This window comes from Hippocampus bargibanti, linkage group LG15, assembly GCF_051943395.1.
Source record: "Hippocampus bargibanti isolate YZ-2025 linkage group LG15, ASM5194339v1, whole genome shotgun sequence".
Lineage (NCBI taxonomy): Eukaryota > Metazoa > Chordata > Actinopteri > Syngnathiformes > Syngnathidae > Hippocampus > Hippocampus bargibanti.
Window position 1 is genome coordinate 10,744,403 of NC_142748.1, and position 20,503 is coordinate 10,764,905.

General features: G+C 49.6%; 4 protein-coding genes and 1 long non-coding RNA gene across 18 annotated transcripts; 2 read left to right on the forward strand and 3 right to left on the reverse strand.

The window, feature by feature from the left end:
* Nucleotides 1-8: 8 nt before the first annotated feature.
* On the forward strand, nt 9-4,258 carry LOC148887821 (troponin T, slow skeletal muscle-like). Of its 6 annotated transcripts, none has more exons than XM_089015568.1 (13): nt 9-267; nt 2,489-2,523; nt 2,609-2,622; nt 2,698-2,721; nt 2,830-2,848; nt 2,934-2,994; nt 3,072-3,188; nt 3,260-3,337; nt 3,426-3,539; nt 3,622-3,731; nt 3,806-3,896; nt 3,984-4,024; nt 4,102-4,258. In XM_089015568.1, the coding sequence occupies exons 1-13, from the start codon at nt 22-24 to the stop codon at nt 4,145-4,147; spliced, it is 996 nt and encodes a 331-aa protein (XP_088871694.1). In that variant the 5' UTR covers nt 9-21; the 3' UTR covers nt 4,148-4,258. The 6 variants fall into 6 exon arrangements, with proteins under 6 accessions (XP_088871694.1, XP_088871693.1, XP_088871692.1 ...); XM_089015569.1 differs by lacking the exon at nt 9-267 and adding an exon at nt 1,858-1,874; XM_089015567.1 differs by having other exon boundaries at nt 2,609-2,721.
* On the reverse strand, nt 4,162-6,985 carry dnaaf3l (dynein axonemal assembly factor 3 like). Of its 6 annotated transcripts, XM_089015557.1 has the most exons (9): nt 6,851-6,985; nt 5,996-6,102; nt 5,832-5,925; nt 5,435-5,763; nt 5,114-5,359; nt 4,883-5,024; nt 4,708-4,822; nt 4,521-4,595; nt 4,162-4,451 (listed from the first exon to the last, which is right to left on the reverse strand). In XM_089015557.1, the coding sequence occupies exons 1-9, from the start codon at nt 6,930-6,932 to the stop codon at nt 4,307-4,309; spliced, it is 1,335 nt and encodes a 444-aa protein (XP_088871683.1). In that variant the 5' UTR covers nt 6,933-6,985; the 3' UTR covers nt 4,162-4,306. The 6 variants fall into 6 exon arrangements, with proteins under 6 accessions (XP_088871683.1, XP_088871680.1, XP_088871682.1 ...); XM_089015554.1 differs by having other exon boundaries at nt 4,708-5,024; XM_089015556.1 differs by having other exon boundaries at nt 4,230-4,451; nt 4,896-5,359.
* Nucleotides 6,642-9,254, forward strand: LOC148887823 (uncharacterized). Its single transcript, XR_016117563.1, has 3 exons — nt 6,642-6,684; nt 6,767-6,964; nt 9,114-9,254. It is a non-coding gene; the product is annotated as an uncharacterized LOC148887823 (long non-coding RNA).
* LOC148887824 (synaptotagmin-A-like) lies at nt 7,355-9,887 on the reverse strand. Its single transcript, XM_089015558.1, has 8 exons — nt 9,692-9,887; nt 9,444-9,619; nt 9,272-9,370; nt 9,027-9,194; nt 8,793-8,960; nt 8,614-8,728; nt 7,981-8,114; nt 7,355-7,864 (listed from the first exon to the last, which is right to left on the reverse strand). The coding sequence occupies exons 1-8, from the start codon at nt 9,864-9,866 to the stop codon at nt 7,655-7,657; spliced, it is 1,245 nt and encodes a 414-aa protein (XP_088871684.1). The 5' UTR covers nt 9,867-9,887; the 3' UTR covers nt 7,355-7,654.
* Nucleotides 9,888-10,211: 324 nt separating this feature from the next.
* brsk1a (BR serine/threonine kinase 1a) lies at nt 10,212-19,210 on the reverse strand. 4 transcript variants are annotated; one of them, XR_016117553.1, is made up of 20 exons: nt 18,262-19,205; nt 18,097-18,191; nt 17,904-17,989; nt 17,698-17,838; nt 17,499-17,615; nt 17,382-17,415; nt 17,215-17,283; nt 16,992-17,138; nt 16,484-16,515; nt 16,242-16,406; nt 16,033-16,130; nt 15,790-15,937; nt 15,642-15,702; nt 14,585-15,164; nt 14,439-14,487; nt 14,239-14,362; nt 13,016-13,244; nt 12,833-12,922; nt 12,498-12,766; nt 10,212-11,401 (listed from the first exon to the last, which is right to left on the reverse strand). XR_016117553.1 is itself a non-coding variant. In XM_089015536.1 (19 exons), exons 1-19 carry the CDS (start codon nt 18,344-18,346, stop codon nt 12,552-12,554), a joined length of 2,565 nt encoding a protein of 854 aa, XP_088871662.1. In that variant the 5' UTR covers nt 18,347-19,204; the 3' UTR covers nt 11,421-12,551. The 4 variants fall into 4 exon arrangements, 3 of the variants coding, with proteins under 3 accessions (XP_088871662.1, XP_088871665.1, XP_088871664.1); XM_089015536.1 differs by lacking the exon at nt 10,212-11,401 and having other exon boundaries at nt 11,421-12,766; nt 18,262-19,204; XM_089015539.1 differs by lacking the exon at nt 10,212-11,401 and having other exon boundaries at nt 11,423-12,766; nt 14,585-14,861; nt 18,262-19,200.
* Between the last annotated feature and the right edge of the window lie 1,293 nt (nt 19,211-20,503).

The window sequence follows — 20,503 nt, forward strand, 5'->3', positions numbered from 1 at the left end:
GGCGTCAATCTCGGGATTCAAATGCTCAAAGGTAAAAAAAACAAACAAACAAAATGGTTCTTATGTTGTGCGCTATCGCCACCTGTCTTTTTTTGTCTTCTCATTTCAGCTGTGAGCTCAACAACGAGGCACTCTGCCAGACTTCATCTCCCAAAAGCCGCCCATAATCCGCTTGCTCATTTTGATTCCGAGTCGCCTCCCCACTTTTATAAAAGAGCCCGAGCCACAAGCGCCTCCGTTGATTACACCTCAACGTCCGCCAAAACGGTAAGAAGCGTGACTTTTACACCCGGCTGTGCATCTTTTCCATCTGTTTTCTGTTGAAACTGAAAGTTATTAGAATGAAGTGAAGGTGGGGGGGGGGGGGGGTAATTTGCCTCTGATCAATCAAGTCAAAGTCAGCTTTATTGTCAAATATGCTAATATAAATGACATACAGCACAGATGAAATGACATAGAGCTCTATTTTACCTTTTAAGACTCGCGCTGAATATTCCGGAAGTCTTGTTTTTGACGAGTCTGTACGTGACGTCACTGAAGGAACGTCCCTGACCGAAAAAAGGACACATTGTAGCAGTCCTTCCATCACGTCAATGCATTTTGCTGTAAAACGTCGTGCTGCACCAGAAAGAGCCAGAAGAGGGCGTCCAAGCTCCATGGAAGGAATTAATCAGCCTGTGAAAACAGGCTGATTAATTCCTCACAGGAGGTCGCCATGTTCTGCCTCTTTTTGGTGCTACATATCCCACACCCAGATACTTCAAAATGGCCCGGAATAAATTCTTTAATCGATTGCAAACATGTATGCTTTCCTCTTCAGAACTATTTGAATTATATTCATAACTGGATGAGTAACAAGAAAGCATCTTCTCCGAATCTGACGCCATTGTTTTGATTCTCCAGCAAGGCAAGACGTCTTGGCGTGACATCACGAACAAGGGGGCGGGACCTTCTGAAACCGGCCGCTTGCGGGTTCATTTTTTTTGCAGATTTTGGACACTTGAAGTCATTTTTATTGGTGTTTTGCATTTGACTAAAAATATCATATTGTGTGTTTTGGCTATTTTAGATGCTAAAAAACGTTTTTCTGATGTCGGTTGTCCTTTAACAAACATAATAAACATGAAAACGCCAATTTGCCAGTAGAGGGAAGCCGCTGCGTGTTCACGCGCCGCCATCTTGGGAAAAACAAAAATAATATGACAACAGAGAGTCCTTCATTCTTTAGGGCTTGCTGTAGCCTCTTTGTAATGACATTGAAGCAGTTCTAGATGAAAGAGGAGAAGATCAAAGCATCCATTTCAGCAGTGGATCAGGGGCGTCACGGTCGAATTTGCACGTCTACTACAAGCTAGCAATCAGATGGGGGATGACAAGATCACGTTCAGGCTACGATTGTCAAAGTTGTTTGGGTTCGAACGGCCTCAGTAATTGTTTTGCCGAGCGCCGCCGACATCAAAAATGTGCTCGCAAAAGACGGCTTTGTTTTCTTTATTTTCTTTTCATCAGCGTTGAATTTTGAGAGACCAAAGTGGACGGACGGGTATTAAGAGCTTCCCGACCAAGCCCCCTTTGCGCGCCTTCCCTTTGTAGTCAATCAAATTAAACAAGAATGACGAGCCGCGTCAAAGCTCGCTTTTATCCCGGGTGGGCGGGGACGCCAATCATCCGCGACCTCGCTTCTATTCCGAGATCCTTCCGCACAAATGTCACACGTTATTCATTTTGTCTTTCAACAAAGATGGACGTCATCACAGTTCGTTGCTGCCAAATGACGCCTATTTTGCACTCTTTTCATGGCTGTGCTGATGAATGTGAACTCATTTGCTTGCCATTCACAAATGTCTTCATGCTTGGGTGCCGATAAAGCACTGGTGAGTGAGACCTCTGGCAAAGTTTTTTTCCCTTCCACAAGGGGGCAGCATTTGCCTTTTTGTCCATGTTAGCGCTGTTTGTTCCAGCTTCAGCTGTTGTTGAAGCGCAATGTGTTGATTGTATTTTGTACATGCGCCCCCATTTCAAGCTCACATAACTCCAGAAGCATATCACTTGGGAATTAACTTTTTTTTCCTGATGAAAGAAGAGAGTCTAAGGTTTCTAACGCTGTATTGAATGTTGATGTAGTCCCAAAACTCAATATTCTGTGGGTCCTGGAATTCAGCTGTTGTTAAAGTGCTATACAAAACAATATTTATTGTAGTTTGTACAGCCGGCCTCATTTCAAGCTCACATAACTCCAGAACTATATAACTTAGGAATTAACTTTTTTTCCCTGATGAAATAAGACAGTCAACGGTTTGTTAAACTGCATTGCCTGTTTTTCTTGTCCGAAAAGTCAACCTTCTGTGGGTGCTGGAATTCCAGCGACAATGACAAAAGCATATTTTGCACATTGTCTGGCAGTGAAAGAGTTGAAAACGTTTTGCATCAGCTGTTCAAACAAAAAAAAAAAAAGACTTTTTTGTCACACTGTGATTTCTTTTTTCAGTGTGACGTGACAATGTCTGATGTGGAAGATCACGGGTGAGTTTAATGCCTTCCCAACAAATTGATTGATCGTCCACGTTTAAATTAAATGCATCCGTGGCTACGTTTCTTTCCTGTCCAGAATGCATCACCGGGGTAAGTCACGTCAATTCCAATCAAAGAAATCAATCATTTTTGTCACCGTTGAGGCCCTTTTTCCCCCCCGCACAGACGAAGATGAGCAAGGAGAAGGAGGTAAGAAGCAACAACCCGTGTGGGGAACTTGTTGCTTCCTGTCAAATGTTGATGTTTATTTGCTTCCTCATGAACATCCGGCGCCGTTTCCAATCCGACGCGCGGAAGGAGAACGGCCCAAGCACAAGTGAGTATCCCCCCCGTATTGCACAGGTGTGCCTCACGTGAGCCACGTCACAGTTCTTGAAAAAGCCCCTCTCAACGTTTCACAGGCCGTTAGCCACCCAGCTGGCACCCCCAAAGATCCCAGAAGGCGAACGAGTGGACTTTGACGTACGGTCGCCTCGTTTTCTTCAATTTCACTGCCAGAAATTGGCATCAAGTGACGCGGATTATTTTTGGACCGTCAGGACATCCACCGAAAGCGGATGGAGAAAGACCTCCTGGAGCTTCAGACGCTGATTGACGTGCATTTTGAGCAGAGGAAAAAAGAAGAGGAGGAGCTCATCGGACTCAAATCGAGGATTGTAAGATCCACTTTTTTGTGACAAATAAATATCCCATCAGAATCCCAGAGAAGGTTCTTCTCGCACCTCAGGAGAGTCGCCGGGCCGAAAGAGCCGAGCAGCAACGCGTCAGGGCGGAAAAAGAGCGCGACCGACAGTCCAGAATTGCGGTGACGTCCCAGCATGAGCTTTGGAGAAGAAAAAAAAAGCACGCCTCGCCCGCGCCTGTCCGAGAACCCGAACTTTTGGCGTCCGCAGGAGGAGAGGCAGAGGAAGGAGGACCAGGAAGCCAAGAAGAGGGCGGAAGACGAGGCCAAGAAGAAGAAAGTGCTCTCCAACATGGGGGCTCACTTTGGAGGATTCCTGGCCAAGGTGGGCGGCGCCGGAGACATGCTCTTCATTCACGAACCAGGTTGAGTCTTGCCGACGGCGGGCGTTTTCTCCATGGGCGCAGGCGGAGCAGAGGCGAGGCAAGACGCAAACGGCCCGCGAGATCAAGAAGAAGACGTTGTCGGAGAGGAAACAGCCGCTCGCTATCCACGACCTGAGAGAGGACGCCCTCAGGTTCTGTCGAGCGGCCCTCCGTTTTTGCCCATTTGATGCCACGGAAGATATTTCAGCGCATTGTCCATTTTTAGGAAAAGGGCCGGGGAGATGTGGCAATGCATCTACCGGCTGGAGTCGGAGAAATTTGACCTGGCCGAGAAGATGAAGAGGCAAAAGTATGAGGTACGAAGAGCAAAACCACATTTCAGCGCAGGACGACCTTTTTGAAAAGACTTTTTTCTTCTTTTTTTTTTGTGCCGCCGACGACAGATCAACGTCCTGTTGAACAGAATCCAGCACGCTCAAAAGTTGTGAGTCGACGACACGCGCCAGCGCCGCCCGCCGACAAAATGCTCAAACTTCTTCTTCTTCTCTTGTCTGGGAGCAGCAAAAAGGGCCACGGGAAGGGGATGGTCGGAGGACGCTGGAAGTGAGTCAACACCCAAAAACGAAGAATCTAACCACGAAATGGGCCAAAAATTGGCTCTTTGCAAGAAAAAAAGCATCAGATTAACCCTCACAATAAAAAGAGACAGGTGACACAGGATGGCTTTCTTGCCCTTTTATGAGAGCAGACCGAGTACAAAATGGCGTCACATGTCCTGGCCAGCTTGAAAAACAACGTGACTGTCGTCCATCTTTGCTTCAGAGCAAGGTCGGAATCCAGCTTCCAGGCACAAACCCGACACTCGCTCGGCGAAAGCCGCTTCTTGCTCCTTCGTCAGGTCCAAGATGAACCTGAGGGCAGGCAAAAAGTATTGTCGTCATGGGAACGAGGCGTGACGCCAACACCCGGATAAAAATCACCTGGCCAGCTCCACCGTAAGGACGGCGTCTGGCGCCGCCATCTGCCGGATATTCGGGCCCAAACGATGCGCGCAGCTTCAGAAGGCCCCCAAAAAAACATCATTGAGACCATAGAAATTGCTTCTTGACACATTTGTGACGGACGAGCCGTCCACTTATCCGTTGACATCCCCCTCGTTTGCGTCACCTGGCCGAGAAATGGATGATGTGGAAAAAATGGCGGTATTTGGCTTTTTCCGGCAACTTCTGGAGGGAATCCAGAGGCAGGAAGTTGACAGAGACGCCTCGAAGACGCATTAGGTCTGCAAAAGACAAAATGTCATCCAAAATGGAGGACATTTTTGGCATCTGTCGCGACCGACCGTTGACTGGCACCGAGCGCTCAAAAGTTGCGTCTGGATGTTCCTCCTCGCTGCTTGATCGGCGGCTGTCGCGGCATTGTCGCCTCTTGGACAGACATTGCAGCAACTCCTGCACGTTGGCAAAGGAAACGTCCTGCGCCGTCTGCGGGTCCAAACACCGGCGCCAATCGGCCCTTTCTTATTTCTCCTTTTACCGGCCGAATCCAAAAACAATGGCGGGCGCCATTTTACCTTGACGTGGTGGCCATTTTGTGTCTTGAGCAAGCTCTCGTCTTGAGTCTCGATCCCGAAGGCCAAGTAAGGACTGGACACGATGTCCCCCCAGTAGCCCCCGAAGGCGACCCGCTCGCCTCTCCGCTTGAAAAGCCGAGAGGAAAGCAAGCTGGCGTTGCTTACTTGGTAGATGCCTTCCCTCAGTTCAAAGGCCAAGCCGCATTCCCGCCATTGGATGTACTGAGCCTTGTTAATGACGCCGCACTGCCAGGATGGAAAAAGAAAAGACAATTGGGGGGGGGGGGAAGGGTCAAATGGGGGGGGGGGGATGGATCGTACCCCCTTTTCATGTAGCTTCATGGTGAGATCCCAGTCAAAGCAGCCTTTCTTGGCGTCGTAGCGCGACCCCAGATGCCGCCTGACCCGATTATCCCAAGCTTCGGAAATAGCGGGCGAGGAAGGGCCGCGCGTCCAAGATTTGAAAATCCCGGCGAGCTCGTCGCGCTCCTTAAACTTCAGAAGCGACACGTTGAGGCAAGGGTGCGCGTTTGAATCCGGGAGGTCGCAGACGTGGCGCAGGAGCTGCGCCGCCGCCCGTTTGAGCGTCTCGGCCGTCTGACTGCGGATCAAGCTGTTGCCAAACACCTCCAGGAACTGCTCCGTCTTTTCTAAGAGAGGGCGGAAACGCCGCCGTCAGAGACCACCTTTGACCCCAACGTGCCAAAGTCTCGCGCACCGTTGAGTCCCATCCTGTCGTGGGGGGTCAGCGCCATGTAAAGCAGCAGCATCTGTCGGGCGACCACCTCCGTGCCGTTTTCAAACAACCAAACCTGCGGCGGAGCACACACACGCGTTTGCTTCCCTCCCCCCGTCCTGGGGGTGTGTCGGCATTTGGCTCACGTTCAGGATGTCCTCATCGCGCAGACCCGACAATGTCTTGAGGACATGTCTGGGGTCTCCGCTGCCGACCAGTAAGACGTTGACTTTGCCTTCGTGTCTCACGGGGCCTGTCGACCACACAAAGTATTCACTCCAAATGACAGACAGACAAACACTTTTTTAATTTTCAATTTATAAAGTACTTCATTCATTCATTCATTCATTCATTCACGTAACCTTGGTTAAGAGCTGCCCTTCTACGTATAAAAGTTGTAGTATGCCGTGCATTGCTTGAAATGATAAAAAACGTATAAAATATGGGGAAAACACAAGTTGACAGGTATGAAGAAACGACTGGTGTTTACCGAACATGATTTTATTTTATAATAAAATAATTTTAGCTATAAATAAAAAAAAGATAGTGAATATAATTCTACTTTTCGTGATTCTTATCCATTTATTATAATTTTTTAAAAAGCCTCTAAAGCTAACCACTTTTCTCACGCTTTGTTTACTTATTAGAGGTTATCATAAAATGATATATCCAAAAATTCCACACCATTTTCACACATTTAATTGTATTCTATGATTTTTGGAAGTGGTTATTGGTCGTCTGCCTCTTGACAAATGTCACGTTCTCGCGAGAGTTGAGAGCAACACTCCCGCAGCAAGCGTCTCCTCGTGAGAACTGGACGCGATTGATTGCAGACGTACGTTCTCGCTCCTTTTTCTTCCTTTTCTTCATGACTTTTATTCTCTAAAGTGAATTTATTGTACTGCAAATACCCAAAGACGAAGAAGGGAACAAAATATAGTGCCGTACGCACGTCGGAAGGTTTTCGAAGTGGTTGCAAGCAATGGTGCAATGGCGCTCACCTGCACTGATGAGATCTCGAGCCGGACTGAAGCCCCACCAGTTGACGGTGCCCGCGCCTTCTGACGGCCGCCCGGCGCTCATCGTGTCCCGGGAGGACCTCGGCGGAAACGACCGTGAGTGTTTCGGAGAGAGTTTTAACACGCAAGTTAGCCTGCAAGCTGGTGCGAGTATGTTGTACTTTCGTTGCTTGGCAACGGTGACGCCGTGTTTTTTTTTTTTTTTTTGTGCACATGCGCACTAAGACGTCAAACGTTTCATCGTGTTTTATTAATAATAATAATAATAATAATACGTTACGTTTATAAGTGCTTTATAAACTCTCAAGGTCACTTTATAGTTACAGGATAAGTTTTTCTGCAGGTGAGCCAGGCGCGTTGACGTTCACTCAACCCGGAAGTAACAAACACCACTACCTTATAAATATCGAATGGTCGTTTTGTATTCTTCTGTTGAAATATTGTTTCGCATTTCTAAGTTGTTCAAAAAGTAGGGGAAACAAACTATTCTTAAGCGGCAAGTCAAGACAAAATTTATTCGCATTTAAATCACGACGACGAAAAACATTCTCCACGTTACGTTTGTTTTAACTTGAGTGACATTCAAGGGTCAAAGAGAAAGTCGGAAAATAGAAATATTTTTTAAGAATTGTATTTGACGTCTATGCTTACACTAAAGGAAATATTCCGCGTGGAAAACAAACAGAACCGTCAACAAAGGCATCAGAATCAAATTATGTATATCAAGAGAACATTTGCAAAAATAACAGGGAAGAGAGCAAAAAACAACCAAAAGAAGCGCTTCCTTCAGCGCGGTTTAGCTTTGACGGCGGCGTCGACTTCCTCTTCGGGCAGGAGCGTGTGCCACTGGGCCACCGGGCGCCTGGGATTGGCCAGCATGTCGGACCAGTGGCGCAGGCCCACGCCCGTGGCGCCGTAACCCATGAAGGTCTTTCCGATGGGGTCGTTGCTGCCCAGTTTGTCGTAGTCGTACACCGTGATCACCACCTGCACTTTCTGAACCGGCCGGGAAAGGCAAAACACTCCCGTTTTTTTTGGACCAGCGCTTTCTTGATGACCCAGATTAATAATCATAATCATCATCATCATAGATTTTATTCCCTCGATTTTACCTGGATCTGCTCAAAGGGGACTTCGAAACTGAAACTCTCGTTGAAATACGGATTCAGCGTGTTTTTCTTCACCGTCGTCTTCTTCTTCTTGATCCGTTTTCCGTTTTGCTGGAGGACAATCTTCACGTAGGGATCTTGAAGGGGGAAGCAGAGGTCAAGGGTCAAACAGCCCAGTGGCCAGATAATAATAATAATACATTTCATTTCTAAGCGCCTTTCAAAACTCTCAAGGTCACTAGCTATTGGCTATCTATTCCCTAGCTATTAGCTATCTATCTATTTGAGTTACTTCTGGGTTGAGTGAACGCTAGTGCGTGTGGCAGCCGCTGCTCACCCACAGAAAAATGTATCCTGTGACTGTAAAGTGACAGAGTTTTGAAAGGCACTTAGAAATGAAATAATGAAATGTATGATGATGAGTTTCCAGTCACAGGATAAGTAGTTCTGTAGGTGAGCAGCGGCGGCCACATGCGCCAGCGTTCACTCAACCCGGAATAACTCAAAAAGATAGAAAGCTAGCTAGCTAATAGAATGCTAGCTAACTAGATAGCTAATATGTTTCCTGACTCAAATAGCTAGCCAGCCAGCCAGCCATATTGCTAATAGCTAGCGTTAGCCGGACGGCTACGTTACCCGATAAGCCCCCGACGTCCATTTTCTTCAAATTCTTGGCCTCCATGATGTTGACCGTCAGTTTTCCGGCCGTGGGGACGTACCTCAGAGAGATGCAGACGTCGCCCAGTTTCTCCTGTGGAGAGGAGCCGGGCGGGCGTGAAAGGCGCCCTCGGAGGTGAAGGTGGGCGTGAACGTACCTCCTCCTTCTCGACGCTCTCCAAGTCCCGCCACTGTTGGATGGCTTGTCCCAAGTCCACGCTGCTCATCGGGATCTTGATGTCGCCGATCATGTCGTGCTTGGAGAAGCGATCGAAATCAAACACCTGAAGCACCAACGTCTTTCCGCCCAACTCGGCGTAGGGGATCTAGAGGGAACGCAATCGATCACCCGCCGGGTCCATTTTGGGGCCTTCTGCTGCTTTGGGTTTCACCTTGAAGAAGAAAGTCTCGTTGAAAACCGGACACAAATTCTTGCGCTGAACTTTGGTTTCGTATTTCTTCTTTTTGTCCGGCAACAGGAAGACTTTGACGTAGGGGTCGGAGGTGCCCCCCATGTCCATGGCCGCCAGATCCTGAGCCTGGAGGATTCCCACGATGAGCTTGGAGCGAAGGAGAAGAAGAATGAGCGGGCCAAGGACTGGTTCTGTTGGACCTGAAGCGGTTCTCCGTGACCCACCTGCGAATCGGTGAAGTTGTAGTCCAGAGAGAATTCCAATCTGCCCAATTTTTCCTGCTCTTTCTCGGCTTCCTCGCCTTCCTTCTTCACCTCGCCTTCCTAGCGGGACACGGTGGACCACTCAGGTCCACTCATGTTGGGAACCCCTCCGTCCCCCATCGGGGTCCCGTACCTTGTCTCCGGTGTCGCTTTCGCCTTCCTTGGCCTTCCTGCGCCGCCCCGTCTTCCTCTCTCTCACTTTCTTGGGCTTTTTCTTCTTAGCCAAGCATTTTTTGAAAAGGCAGAAGACCAAGCAGGCCACCAACAGCAAGACCACCACCACGATGGCGCCCGCCGCCCACATGGGAACTGTTTCAAAAAGCAAAACCATGAGGAAAACCGAGCCTGTTTCAATCCAGACCCCCCCCGGAGCCCCCTCACCGGGTAGCCGTTCGAGCTCATTCATGAACTTGTCCTTCACGCGGTCGTAGTCGTGATGCTCGGAGCGTCCGCGGTCCTCCACGACGGGGCGCCAGCGGTGGTCAACCTCCTCTTTGGGGGGCGGCTCGGCGGCCCTCGGGACCCGAAAGCCCAAACCTCTCCTGACCGGGTGCATGTCGGCTGGCAAAATACGGCAAGTTAGTGATGTGCGTTGCCGCGGTAATCCCTCGCATCCATTTGTTGCACCGCGGCGGAGGAGTAGAGAACATCTCTAAGCTCCCAGCTCGACATGGTTGACCCTAATCCTTGTGTTTGCTGCCCCCCCCCCACCACCACTGCCTGCTTTTGGGTACCCTCCATCTCCAAAACTTGATGATTTTAAACCACCAGTCAGTTGACTTGTGGATGAAGTTGTCCAGATGCCCTCACTGAGGTCCTTTGGTCCGTTTTTCAGGTCTAAGGAGGAACTTGGATGGCACAATTTGACAAATGAGCCATGAGCAACCAAAAGCATCTTACCTTGGGTGTACGATGCCCTCTTTTGTCGTCGCGGTGTCCCCAGCGTCCGCTATGTTGCAGCTCAGATGGTTGTCATTCCATCGACGCGACTGGCGGACTCGCTCGTCGTGCCCGTTTGCATCAAAGCTAAAGCCCCTTTTGGCAAATCGCTAAAGCAACATTGGGACTTAATCCTGCCCCCCCCCCCCCCCCCCTCCTCTCATCATATTAATACGCCGACCACACATCTGTTGCTTTCTGTTCAGCACGCACACACACACACACATGAAATGGTTTTGTTTTTGTGTTGAAGATGGACAAGAAGCAACGGGGAAAACGTCCAAGGCGTGATGGAAGTCGTCCAACACTAGCGGGCGCCATTTTTGTTTGAGGTAAACTGCGGCTTGCACTCCGTAAATGCGTTTTTAGCCCCCCCCCCAAATAAAAACAACAACAATGTATCGCACTGGTGTTCAAGTCGAGGCCCAGGGGCGAAATCTGGCCCATCACATCAATTTTGGTCCTCTGATCACCACGAAGGTCCTCTTTGACCACATCCATAAACCTCCTCTCGGTCTCCTGCCTGGCAGTTCAAGACTCAGCATCCTTCTCCCGATATAGTCACTGGCTCTCCTCTGGACATGTCCAAACCATCTGAGTCTGGCCTCTCTGACTTTCTCTCCAAAGCCTCTAATATGAGTTGTCCCTCTAATGTACTCCTTCCTGATCCTACCCAACCTGGTCACTCCCAAAGAAAAGCTCAACATCTTCAGCTCTGCTTCCTGTCTTTTCTTTTCTTCAATGGCACCGTCTCCAGTCCAAACATGATGGCTGCTCTCACCACGGTTTGATACACTTTTCCTTTCATCCTAGCTGAAAGCCTTCGATCGCACATCACAGCTGACATTTTTCTCCAGCCTGCCTGGACTCGCTTCTTCACCTCTTTTCCACAGTTGACGCCAAGTACTTATCCTCCACCTAGAGAGAATAAAATATAATAAATATGTGCTCATCTGTCATCTAGTGGCTGAGAACGGAATTGTGGCGCTTCAGAAATCAGCAATGGTGTCATTGGATTGGATTGGATTTGCCTTTATTAGTCTCACAGTGGAGAAATTCATGGAACACTCACCTGACTTGAGTAAGGGCCTTTTTGTCTCTTGCGTGTCCGAGGATTGACCAGATCTGGACCACATTGGACCGCGCCTTCTCCTAAAGTCAGCGAGGACACACTGAACAGGGTTAAGCACAACATAGAAGGACAAAACGGCCAGGCCTTTTAGTAATGCGAGTAGCCACGTACACAGATTTAGGATTTATTATTGTTAACCATAACAAGAAGGTGGATCGCTTTTTATTTTTGACCCTCAATTCAATCCTAATTCTTTTTTTTTAATCACAGGCAATAGTTATAAGAGTGCACTTTTCATACAGACATTTTTTTTGGAACACCTTATTCTACTGACCCTTGATGGATGGAGGACGGATAGCTTACAATCTTAGCCACGGTCGGGTCAATGATAATGAACGTGGCGTGGAGAAAACAAAGATGGATGAATGGGATGGCGGTGAGCGAGCGAACGACGGTTTTTCGTACGACCAAACGGGGAAATGAAAAGATGGAGTGTGCGATGGCGGCGGAATGGGCAAAATGCCCGATGGATTCAATTTCTAACAAACCGATGCCGCCGTTGACCGTTCACGTGAACGTGCGGACAAGCAATGGTGAAAATAAGTTCAAGGGGTGAACAAATGGCCGCGTGCTTGAATAAATAGGTCAAGTCAAGTCAAGGACAAGCAGAAATGAGCACTCTGTCCTGCACATTTGTTGCATGTTGTGCCGCACGGAAGACCGGTGATGCGCGTCATCAGCGAGTCTATTGGAGAAGCGCCCGCGTAAGGTGAGGGGGGGGGCAAGATGAGAGAATCGGCTAACTTCCTGTTTCCAAAGTCCAGATCAACGGGCTCCGTCTTGTGGGAATTCCACAAGTCGCGGGGGCGTCGCAGGGTCAGGAATGTCATTCTCTTTCAGGATGGGGACAAACGGGCTGTGATGAGTGAGCTTCGTGGACATATTCACACGGCGGGTTTTGTTTTCTTGTCTTTTCAGTCACTTATGTTGCTATTTCTGGCAAAATCAAACAATCATTTCCCTCCGAGTATCGGGAGTCCAAAGACGCGAGTTCATCTTGAAGAGAAACGGATGCGGCGAGGAGGCAGCCGCGCATACGCTGTCCTTGCTGCGACCGCCGCACCTCCTCAAAGAAAACTCCAAAAATAACTTTTCACATTCACTGACGTAGCTTACTTTGGAGGACGCCGCCTTCCTGAGAAGATCGGGCCGCTTGAACGTGGTTCGAACCTACGGTTGCGATTGGGTTCCGTTGGTGGACAGAAGTCGGGTTCTCTCCTTGGCCGAGCCCCTGCGCTGCAACACTCCGCCGCTGCCTCCGATGCCGCCGCCGCCGTCGGCTCGCTCGCCCCACTCGCACCTGTCGCCGCCGCCCTCCGAGCGCCTGGAATTTTGCCGGGTGGGGGTGCGGTGGGGTCGGCCGTTCTTCTCATCCGGGAAGGGATCTGCAGGCAAAGAAAGTCAGCCGCGGCGCTTTGAAAAGTCAACTTTTGGCCAGGCGTCCGTCTGACCCGATAGGGCTTGCGCCGAGGCTTGATCATGGGAGCTGAGAAGTTGGCCTTGAATGGTTTCCACCACTCGTCGGAAGCGGCGACTCGGACCTGAGGACGGACGGACGGACGGACACCACATTGGAAACGGCGCCGGTTATTCGTCAGTCGCCGGCGAGAAACTCGCTGGCCACGCCAACTCGCCTGATATGAGGGTGAAGGTCACGCTGTAGATGCCCGTCTCCCTCCTGGCGTCCCTGTCGGGCCTCTCGGGCCTCTCGGGCCTCTCCCTGTTCCGTTCCTTCTCGCCCTCGGAGAAGGCGATATCCACCTGAAACTTGACGGGCTTCTGGAAGACGGAAGGACCGGCGCAGGACTTGTATTCGGCCCTGAAACTTGTCTGCGAGATGACGCTGTGACTGAGCGACGGGATCTGCGCGAGGGGGAGACAGAGAAGAAGCCGAGAGACCCACAGACTTACGAGGCGGGAGAGGAGCCGACGTGAGAGAGTGCGGGCGGGGGCAGACAAAAGGTGAGGGCCAAGGTGTGGACAGGAGACAAACGTAGGGATGTGACACAAATTTTCAATCATAATTCATCACACATTTTCTAATAGTATAATTTCAAATGATGTAGAGATTATTGTTCTATCACAAATAAGGAAATAATGGCCTTTTTAGGAGGGGATTTTCTGCCTATAATGACACAGTTAATACAATGAAAATCTGTGACCGAGTTCTTTATTACAGTTTAAACTATCATAACTTTCTTAATTTTTGGCAGTTCTTAATGAGAAGGTGCCATTGGAAAGCTTTTGAAATTCTAAACAAGAACAGAAAAGATTCCAAATATAAATGAGCAAATATCAACGATGGAATGCAGGCAGATTTTCGTCAGAAATCCAAAATGGCTGTCACTGAATACTAGGAAAGAAAATTGCCAGCTCTAGAAATATACATGCTAATGCTTCTTTTTGCTTGAAACTTGGCAGTTATGGAGAAAAATAGATATTCTACCACTTCTACGAGTTATAAAAATACAACTTACTGACCTTTATAAACTGTAGTGTTAGCAAAAAGAGCGTAAACTTCAATCAATGTTTTTGCCCCGTTTCTCGTTGTCGTATTGGGAAATTTCAAGAACCGGCATGGAGGGAAACGTGCGTAATACGTCATCATAAACTGCACAGCTTAGAAAATCCCACGAAAAACCATGACGTACTTCACAAAAAGGCAACGATAGACGACTGCGAGTACAGAGTGCGCTCGCTTCACTGGACAGAAACAATGGCGCTGGAATATAGTGAACTGCAGCGTACCTCAGACAAAGAGTGAGCCACGACCCGAAGCAAAGGTCGAATGGAAACCTCAAGAGAGTCTGAGTTTGAACACGCCCACCACCTTCGAGTGGCAGGGCGGCGTACTTACAGACAGGAAGGCGTGGACGATGTCGGCTTTGACCGAGCTCAGAGGTTTGTCTCTGATCACCACGAAGATCTGCTCCTCTTTCTCCAGGCCCATGAAGTTGCCAAACCACGACTTTTTGGCCAGCCTGCCACGACGCAAAAGCCAGAGAGTCAAGAGGCAGGCCTTCGGATTTGACTGGGTCGTTTGTGAGCGGGACTTACTCCGGGCTGGATTCCGGGGTTAAACTGGACATGTCCTCCGACGCGGGCACTAAAAGAGAACATCGTTCGCTAAGTCCGCCACATTCCGTCCCGCCGTCAACTCCATTTGAGACGGCGAATCCCGAGACGCTCGCTCGCTCGCTCACCTTGCAGTTTGCGCCGATGGAACCGAGGCGAGCCCAGCAGGTTGTTCTTGAAAGAATTCAGGCGAGTTCTCCAGTGGGCGGAGCCGCTGGCCGCCATCCCGCTTCCCCCTCCGGGGCTGGAGGGCGGGGTGAGCGACAGGGAGCCCGCCCCGCCCCCTCCCTCGGCCCGCGAGGACGAGGAGGACGAGGAGGAGGAGGGCGGGGTGGAGGAAAGGTGCTGAGGGTGGTGGACGGGGGTGCCCGAGGGCGTGGGCAACGGAGAGCCCTGGGGGGTCACCTGCGGCACACAGCGGGTAGAGTTTGGGTACGGGCTCTTGCTCACGGGGGGCGGAGGGAAGAAGAAACGGGGGGAGGACGGCCGCTGCGGGGGCAGCGATTTGACAGGCTGCAGGTGAAGCCGTTCGGACGCTCCCTTGGCCGGCAGGGTCTGGGTCTTGGCATGGGGGGCCGCTTTGGGCCTGTCGTGACCCCGCGCCGGGCCAGGCGTGGCGGCGCGTCCCTGTTTGGGCTCCTTTGTTTGGGGGGAAGCGGCGGAGGTGACGTCTGATTGGCTGAAAGTGAAAATGGGGCTTTGGTAGGACTGGTGGGGCGGATGGGGAAAAACAAGAAAGAGAAGGGATGGAACAATGGAGAAACAAGGATGGAAATGAAGATCATGCTTGGTGACGACGGACGCCATCTTGCGAGAGGCAAGAGCGACCGCACGCAAGCGCAATGATTGTGATTGACATTCACGTCCGCGCACGGCCGCCTCATGCAGGACGTGGACGCAAAGCGGCACGAGGACAGCAGAAAAGTGAAAATGGCTCACAAACCTGCCGCGTGAGGTGGACTCTGAGGAGCTTGATTTAGCCCCCCCCCCCAAAAAAAAACAATCATGATTAGAGGAGATGGAGAAAAGGATGCTTATGGGAGGGATTTATGGCTGGTGGGTCGTGACTGAGATTTTATCAAACATCAATCGGGCCTTGTGCAAACAAAGCACCGATTTTCTGTTTTTCTTCCTAAAACAAAGGAAAACTAGGCATGGCGATTGTGCACTCACGGTGAAACTTACCCTGGGACTACTGAGGGGGCTGGAAGACAGACCCGTGGAAGCGCCGCTCACTGAGCGAGACCTAACAAAGGAGCAAAAACTGCACTCGGCAAAATTCACGTGGCAATCAGACGGACCGGCCCAAGCGAGAACGTTGGAGCGTACGCACCTCTGGCTGTGCGCGGCGTCCAGAGCGCGGCGAGGCGGCGTGGGAGAGCCCTGTTCCGTCACGCTCAGCACCTCCAAGCTCTTCCTCTCGGGACGGCAGCGACCGTGACGCGTCAGCATGGGCGAGTCCACGCGCTTCCGGGGAGGATCTGCAGAAAGTGGGAGTTGAGCTCGCGACCTTTTGTGACACTTCAACTGCGGCCTTCTTTGAGTGAAGAGCTAACACTGCCACCTAAAGACTGACCGGCGTCATTGCGCTGAGGCAAGTCCTCGTCCTCGTAGCTGGGGTAGCGCTCCTTCCTGTCCAACAGCAGGTAATAAATCATCTTTTCCTGGTTTTCCCTGAACGGACAGAGGACAAAATCAAAACCCGGCAGTGAAATGTCAATTATCATCATCATCATCATCATGATGATGATTTAGTGGAAATAAACAAACAAAAAAAAGGCTTACTCTTCACATTGCAAATCTCGCGTGAGCTTGACGCGGTCTCTGAAACAGCCCAGCGAGTGCATGCTGTCCAAGACGTCCGGGTCCAGCTCCGTCAGGGACGAAATTCTCCTCACGCACACTCTCCTGGGAAGAGGCTGCTCGGGACAAGGCTCGTTCCGCCCACCCCTGAAAACGCAAAAGTACGGATCAGAAATGTGATCAAATCCAACACGGCGTCGTCCCCCGCAGACCAATGTACTCACAAATACCAGGCGTGTTTCTGAATGGTCTCCAGCTGCAGAAGAGACAGGAAGTAAGGTTGCTACACAGTCTTGGATAAGTAAAAATAATAAGCGCCTTTCAAAACTCCCAAGGTCACTTTACAATCACAGGATAAGTTTTTCTGTGAGTGAGCAGCGGCCGCCACACGCGTCAGCGTTCACTCAACCCAGAATAACCCAAATAGATAGAAAGCTAGCTAATACATTGCTAATAGCAAGCCAGTCAGATAGATAGCTAATAGATAGATAGCTCGATAGGTTAGAGAGGCAGCCAGCTAGCTAGACAGCTAATAGATCGCAAATAGATAGCTAGCTAGGTATCCAGCTAGATAGCCAGAAAAGTGAGCTTTTCTCATGTAAAAAGTGGATTTGAAACATCGCAAGTGGAAAACTGGAAGTGAAAAAACATGAAACTCTTCCGTCGGTATGTTTTTTTGTTTTCTGAGCCAATCTAGAAAACGTGGCAGTCGGCAAGAGAGCAAAAATGTACCGTAAGACGCTTTTCAGGGTTGACTTCAATCATGCCCTTCAGCAGGGACTGACAATCCGGGGGGATGAAATGCGGCATGTGGAACACGCCGCTCTTCACTTTTTCCAGGAGCTGGCGTAAATTGTCGTGGTCGAACGGCAGGGCGCCCTGGCAAAAATCCAAAGTCAATGAGTGGCGGGTATCACACCCCCGCCAAAATAAAAGGCCATCCTTGTGTATTTACCACGAGCAGAGCAAAAAGAATGACCCCGCAGCTCCACACATCTGCTCTCCTTCCATCGTATTTCTCCCCCTACCAAGAAGCGGAATCCAGGAAAGCCAACACCGACGGTGAAAACAAAAAACGAACAAACGGCACTCGGCTCATCAAACGTCGGCGCGGCGACTTACCCGTATGACCTCCGGGCAGGCGTAATGTGGTGATCTGAAATCAAATCATGATACGATCGTACGTTATGCGGATGTAGCGAGTCTTTCAAATGAAACTGTGAAATTGATGGTACTGACCCGCAGCTGGTCTCCAGTAGGCTGTCACCCACTTGGAGTGACGCCATACCAAAATCAGCGATACGGATGTTGTTCTTCTCATCTAGCAGCAGGTTCTCCGGCTTCAGGTCCCTGTGGCTGCATCAAAGGCAGAAGGGAGGTTTGGCGAGCGAAATAACGGCCTCAAATGACTCCGAGCGCTTCGAATGTCAGAACCGACCAGATGGAGTGACTGTGGCAGAAATCCAAAGCGGAAATGATCTGCCTGAAGAACTTTCTGGCTTCTTTGGGAGTCAAACGGCCTTTCTTGACCAGGTAGTCGAAGAGCTCTCCCCCAGATACGTGCTCCAAGATCAAGTATCTGTGGAGGAACAGAGATCTGAGCTCACCAACGTCTCCGAAATGAAGGCAAATTGCGCAACTCACAAGTACTTGTTGTTCTCGTATACGTCGTGCAGCTTCAACACGTGTGGATGCTCGATCAGTTTCAGGATGGCGATCTCCCTCTCCACCTGTTGGGAGCGAAAAACGCTCACAACCTCTCCCGCTCACATTCGCTCTGCAGACGTGACTTCCAACGGCGACGAGAGTTTTGGAATGGACGAAAAAGTTAGCGTACCTTCATTAGCACCGACTCGGACAGCTTCTCCCGATTGACGATTTTGATGGCCACCTTCTGACCCGTGATGCAGTGGACGCCGAGCTTGACCAGTCCTAAAAGACGGACGGACGTTAGTCAACGTCAAATTGCAACGTGGGACCTTCCATTTTGCTTTCTACTCACCCGTTTGGCCCTTTCCCAGTGTTTTTTCCAGCCGAAATGGGCCGACATATTGAGCGGACTGACTCAAAGACAGTTCCTTACTCATTCTGCCGTTACTTGAGGAACAATGAACTACTAGCGCTGCGATTATTGCAATAACTGTACGACTCTGCAGCCTAAACGGGTGTTATTGTGGCAAATGTAGCCATTGCATTTCAAGACACTCAAAAAGCAGGGAGGGGAGTCCATCAAAGCCTCCATTTAAACCGGACTCCTTAGTGATTCTTGTTATTTTGGGGCAGGATTGAGCAAACCGGTCATTCGTGCTGAATAGAAGCAATAAACGTGTCAAAGTAATCAATACAAGAAGGGAACGTTAGCTTCTTTGCATCACATCTTGAGATGGACTATTCTTTCTCTTGCCGTCGGGCCTCACGGGTATAGCGACATGCTAAACGTAGCCTCGCCGCCGCTGTCCCACACGGCAGCGAGGCTAGTTTGTAGCTTTAGCTTCGGCGGTTCGGGTGCTATCAAAATAAGCCCCGCCGCTTCGACGCGTCGGTTACCGAGAAACGCTTCTTGCTACACGGCTCCGACGGGGGCTTCATTCTCTCGACGCTTGGTTGGTTGGTTGGTTGGATGCCGGCGTCGTCTCCAAGTCCTTCCCCCCGCCCGTCCCGACTTGTCCTGTTCAGTCCTGTCCTCCCTTCGACCGGCCCTCGGCTCTACATCCCTGCGAGGAGGCAAACCATATCACAGCAGCATCTTTTCCCAAGCAGGTGCACACAAAAAAATAATAAGTGTTTAGCGCGACCCCATCCTCGGGGGTACCCCCTTAGCTCTCGGTGGGTTACCGGGCCCCGTTTGTATTACTCCGCCTTGGCTTTTCTTGCCGTAAATCGCTCTTTTTTTCTTCTCCCTCTCTTGTTTCGCATCATTCGCATCAGCATCCGGGTCCTTCTGCATCCTCTCCTCTTGCCCCGACGCCCCGCCCTCCTTCTCCATCTCCTCCATCCGGGCCAGAAACACAAGCGGTGGGAGATGACGATGCCGGGGGTGGGAGGGACACCTGATCAAGATTGACGATGCAAAGGTAATATAATACGATTATTTTTTTATTATCATTATTAATAATAATAATATCTACATCCACTACATACAGTAAATATAAAAGGAGCGTGATTCACACAAGGAAGCATGCATTTTGCAGTGCCTAAAAAGGGAAACTATTACTCTTTCAATCTCAAACCACCAATTTACGCTGCTTTTTGCCCGTTTTTAACACGCAACCAAGTCTGATTGTGACAGTGAACACGTTATGAACGTGATAGAGTCTGGAGTTGAAATTATTCGAGTTTATTATAAAAAAATAGGCCCATACAAAGAATCCTTAGCCAATATTCACAAAAACACAACTGGCATTGAAAAGTTCATTGTGCAGACACGTCTCCTCTCCGGTTTTTCAGATGCTTTAGCGACCATGCATTTCCGGCTGGAAACTGTTAGCGGGGGAAAGAAGAAGAAAAAAAATATACATAAACAACAAATTTTGGGGGAAGAAACAATTTAAATAACAAGAATACTATGCACCGATTTGATGAAAATTGAGAATGATAATTTACTTGTGGGGAAGACATTTTTAGTCCAAAAAATGTGACCAAAAAATGAATGCACTTGACTACAAAGTCCTATGAAAGCTATTCTACGATACCCACATGTCACGATCCTTCAGATAAGGTCTTTGCGCAGGCGTGAAAGGCGTCCACAAGGTCTTTGCACTCTGCCGCGTCCTTCTCTCTGACACTGAAAGACGAATCCAGATGACATGTCAATCACACTTTAAATCATTGATGCAACAACGTAAACCAGAAACGATGCATGGGATCATCTCTAAAGTGAGGCGAAATCCGCAACAAGGATTATTCTAGTGTACTTCGACGTGTGTTAAGTGATTATATGTGAGTTAACGGTCCACCACTAATCACCTCAGCACGTGCCACACAAACGTCCCCAGACGTTCAAAGTACTGTAACACGAAGCGGCGGCCGGGTCATACGCGCCAAAGGCTATTTTAAACCTCTCAAGACGTTTTTGTTACATAACATGCCTCAGTCTTAATTTACCACTGAAAAGAAAACATCAACAACTATCCAAACTGTGCAAAATGAAATATACAGTGTGTGTGAACGCGTTTGAATATCGTCCAATGTAATTTCCCTCACAGGATGACTCTTGGATATAATAACAAGGTCTTGTGGTTAGC

Excerpts from the sequence above, each read along its gene's own strand:
- LOC148887821 (XM_089015565.1), top strand. The coding sequence starts at position 22 with ATGCTCAAAGGTAAAAAAAACAAACAAACAAAATGGTTCTTATGTTGT. Across the intron at positions 268-2,488 it reads CCTCAACGTCCGCCAAAACG|TGTGACGTGACAATGTCTGA; the intron begins GTAAGAAGCGTG and ends TTCTTTTTTCAG. Across the intron at positions 3,540-3,621 it reads TTGGAGGATTCCTGGCCAAG|GCGGAGCAGAGGCGAGGCAA; the intron begins GTGGGCGGCGCC and ends CCATGGGCGCAG.
- dnaaf3l (XM_089015552.1), bottom strand. The coding sequence starts at position 6,932 with ATGAGCGCCGGGCGGCCGTCAGAAGGCGCGGGCACCGTCAACTGGTGG. Across the intron at positions 5,360-5,434 it reads TGAAGCTACATGAAAAGGGG|TGCGGCGTCATTAACAAGGC; the intron begins GTACGATCCATC and ends CCATCCTGGCAG. Across the intron at positions 4,823-4,895 it reads ACGCAACTTTTGAGCGCTCG|ACCTAATGCGTCTTCGAGGC; the intron begins GTGCCAGTCAAC and ends TGTCTTTTGCAG.
- LOC148887824 (XM_089015558.1), bottom strand. The coding sequence starts at position 9,866 with ATGCACCCGGTCAGGAGAGGTTTGGGCTTTCGGGTCCCGAGGGCCGCC. Across the intron at positions 9,620-9,691 it reads TGAGCTCGAACGGCTACCCG|TTCCCATGTGGGCGGCGGGC; the intron begins GTGAGGGGGCTC and ends TTTTTGAAACAG. Across the intron at positions 9,371-9,443 it reads AAAGCGACACCGGAGACAAG|GAAGGCGAGGTGAAGAAGGA; the intron begins GTACGGGACCCC and ends GTGTCCCGCTAG.
- brsk1a (XM_089015536.1), bottom strand. The coding sequence starts at position 18,346 with ATGAGTAAGGAACTGTCTTTGAGTCAGTCCGCTCAATATGTCGGCCCA. Across the intron at positions 17,284-17,381 it reads CCTGCCCGGAGGTCATACGG|GGGGAGAAATACGATGGAAG; the intron begins GTAAGTCGCCGC and ends GCTTCTTGGTAG. Across the intron at positions 16,407-16,483 it reads CAGAAACACGCCTGGTATTT|GGGTGGGCGGAACGAGCCTT; the intron begins GTGAGTACATTG and ends TTGCGTTTTCAG.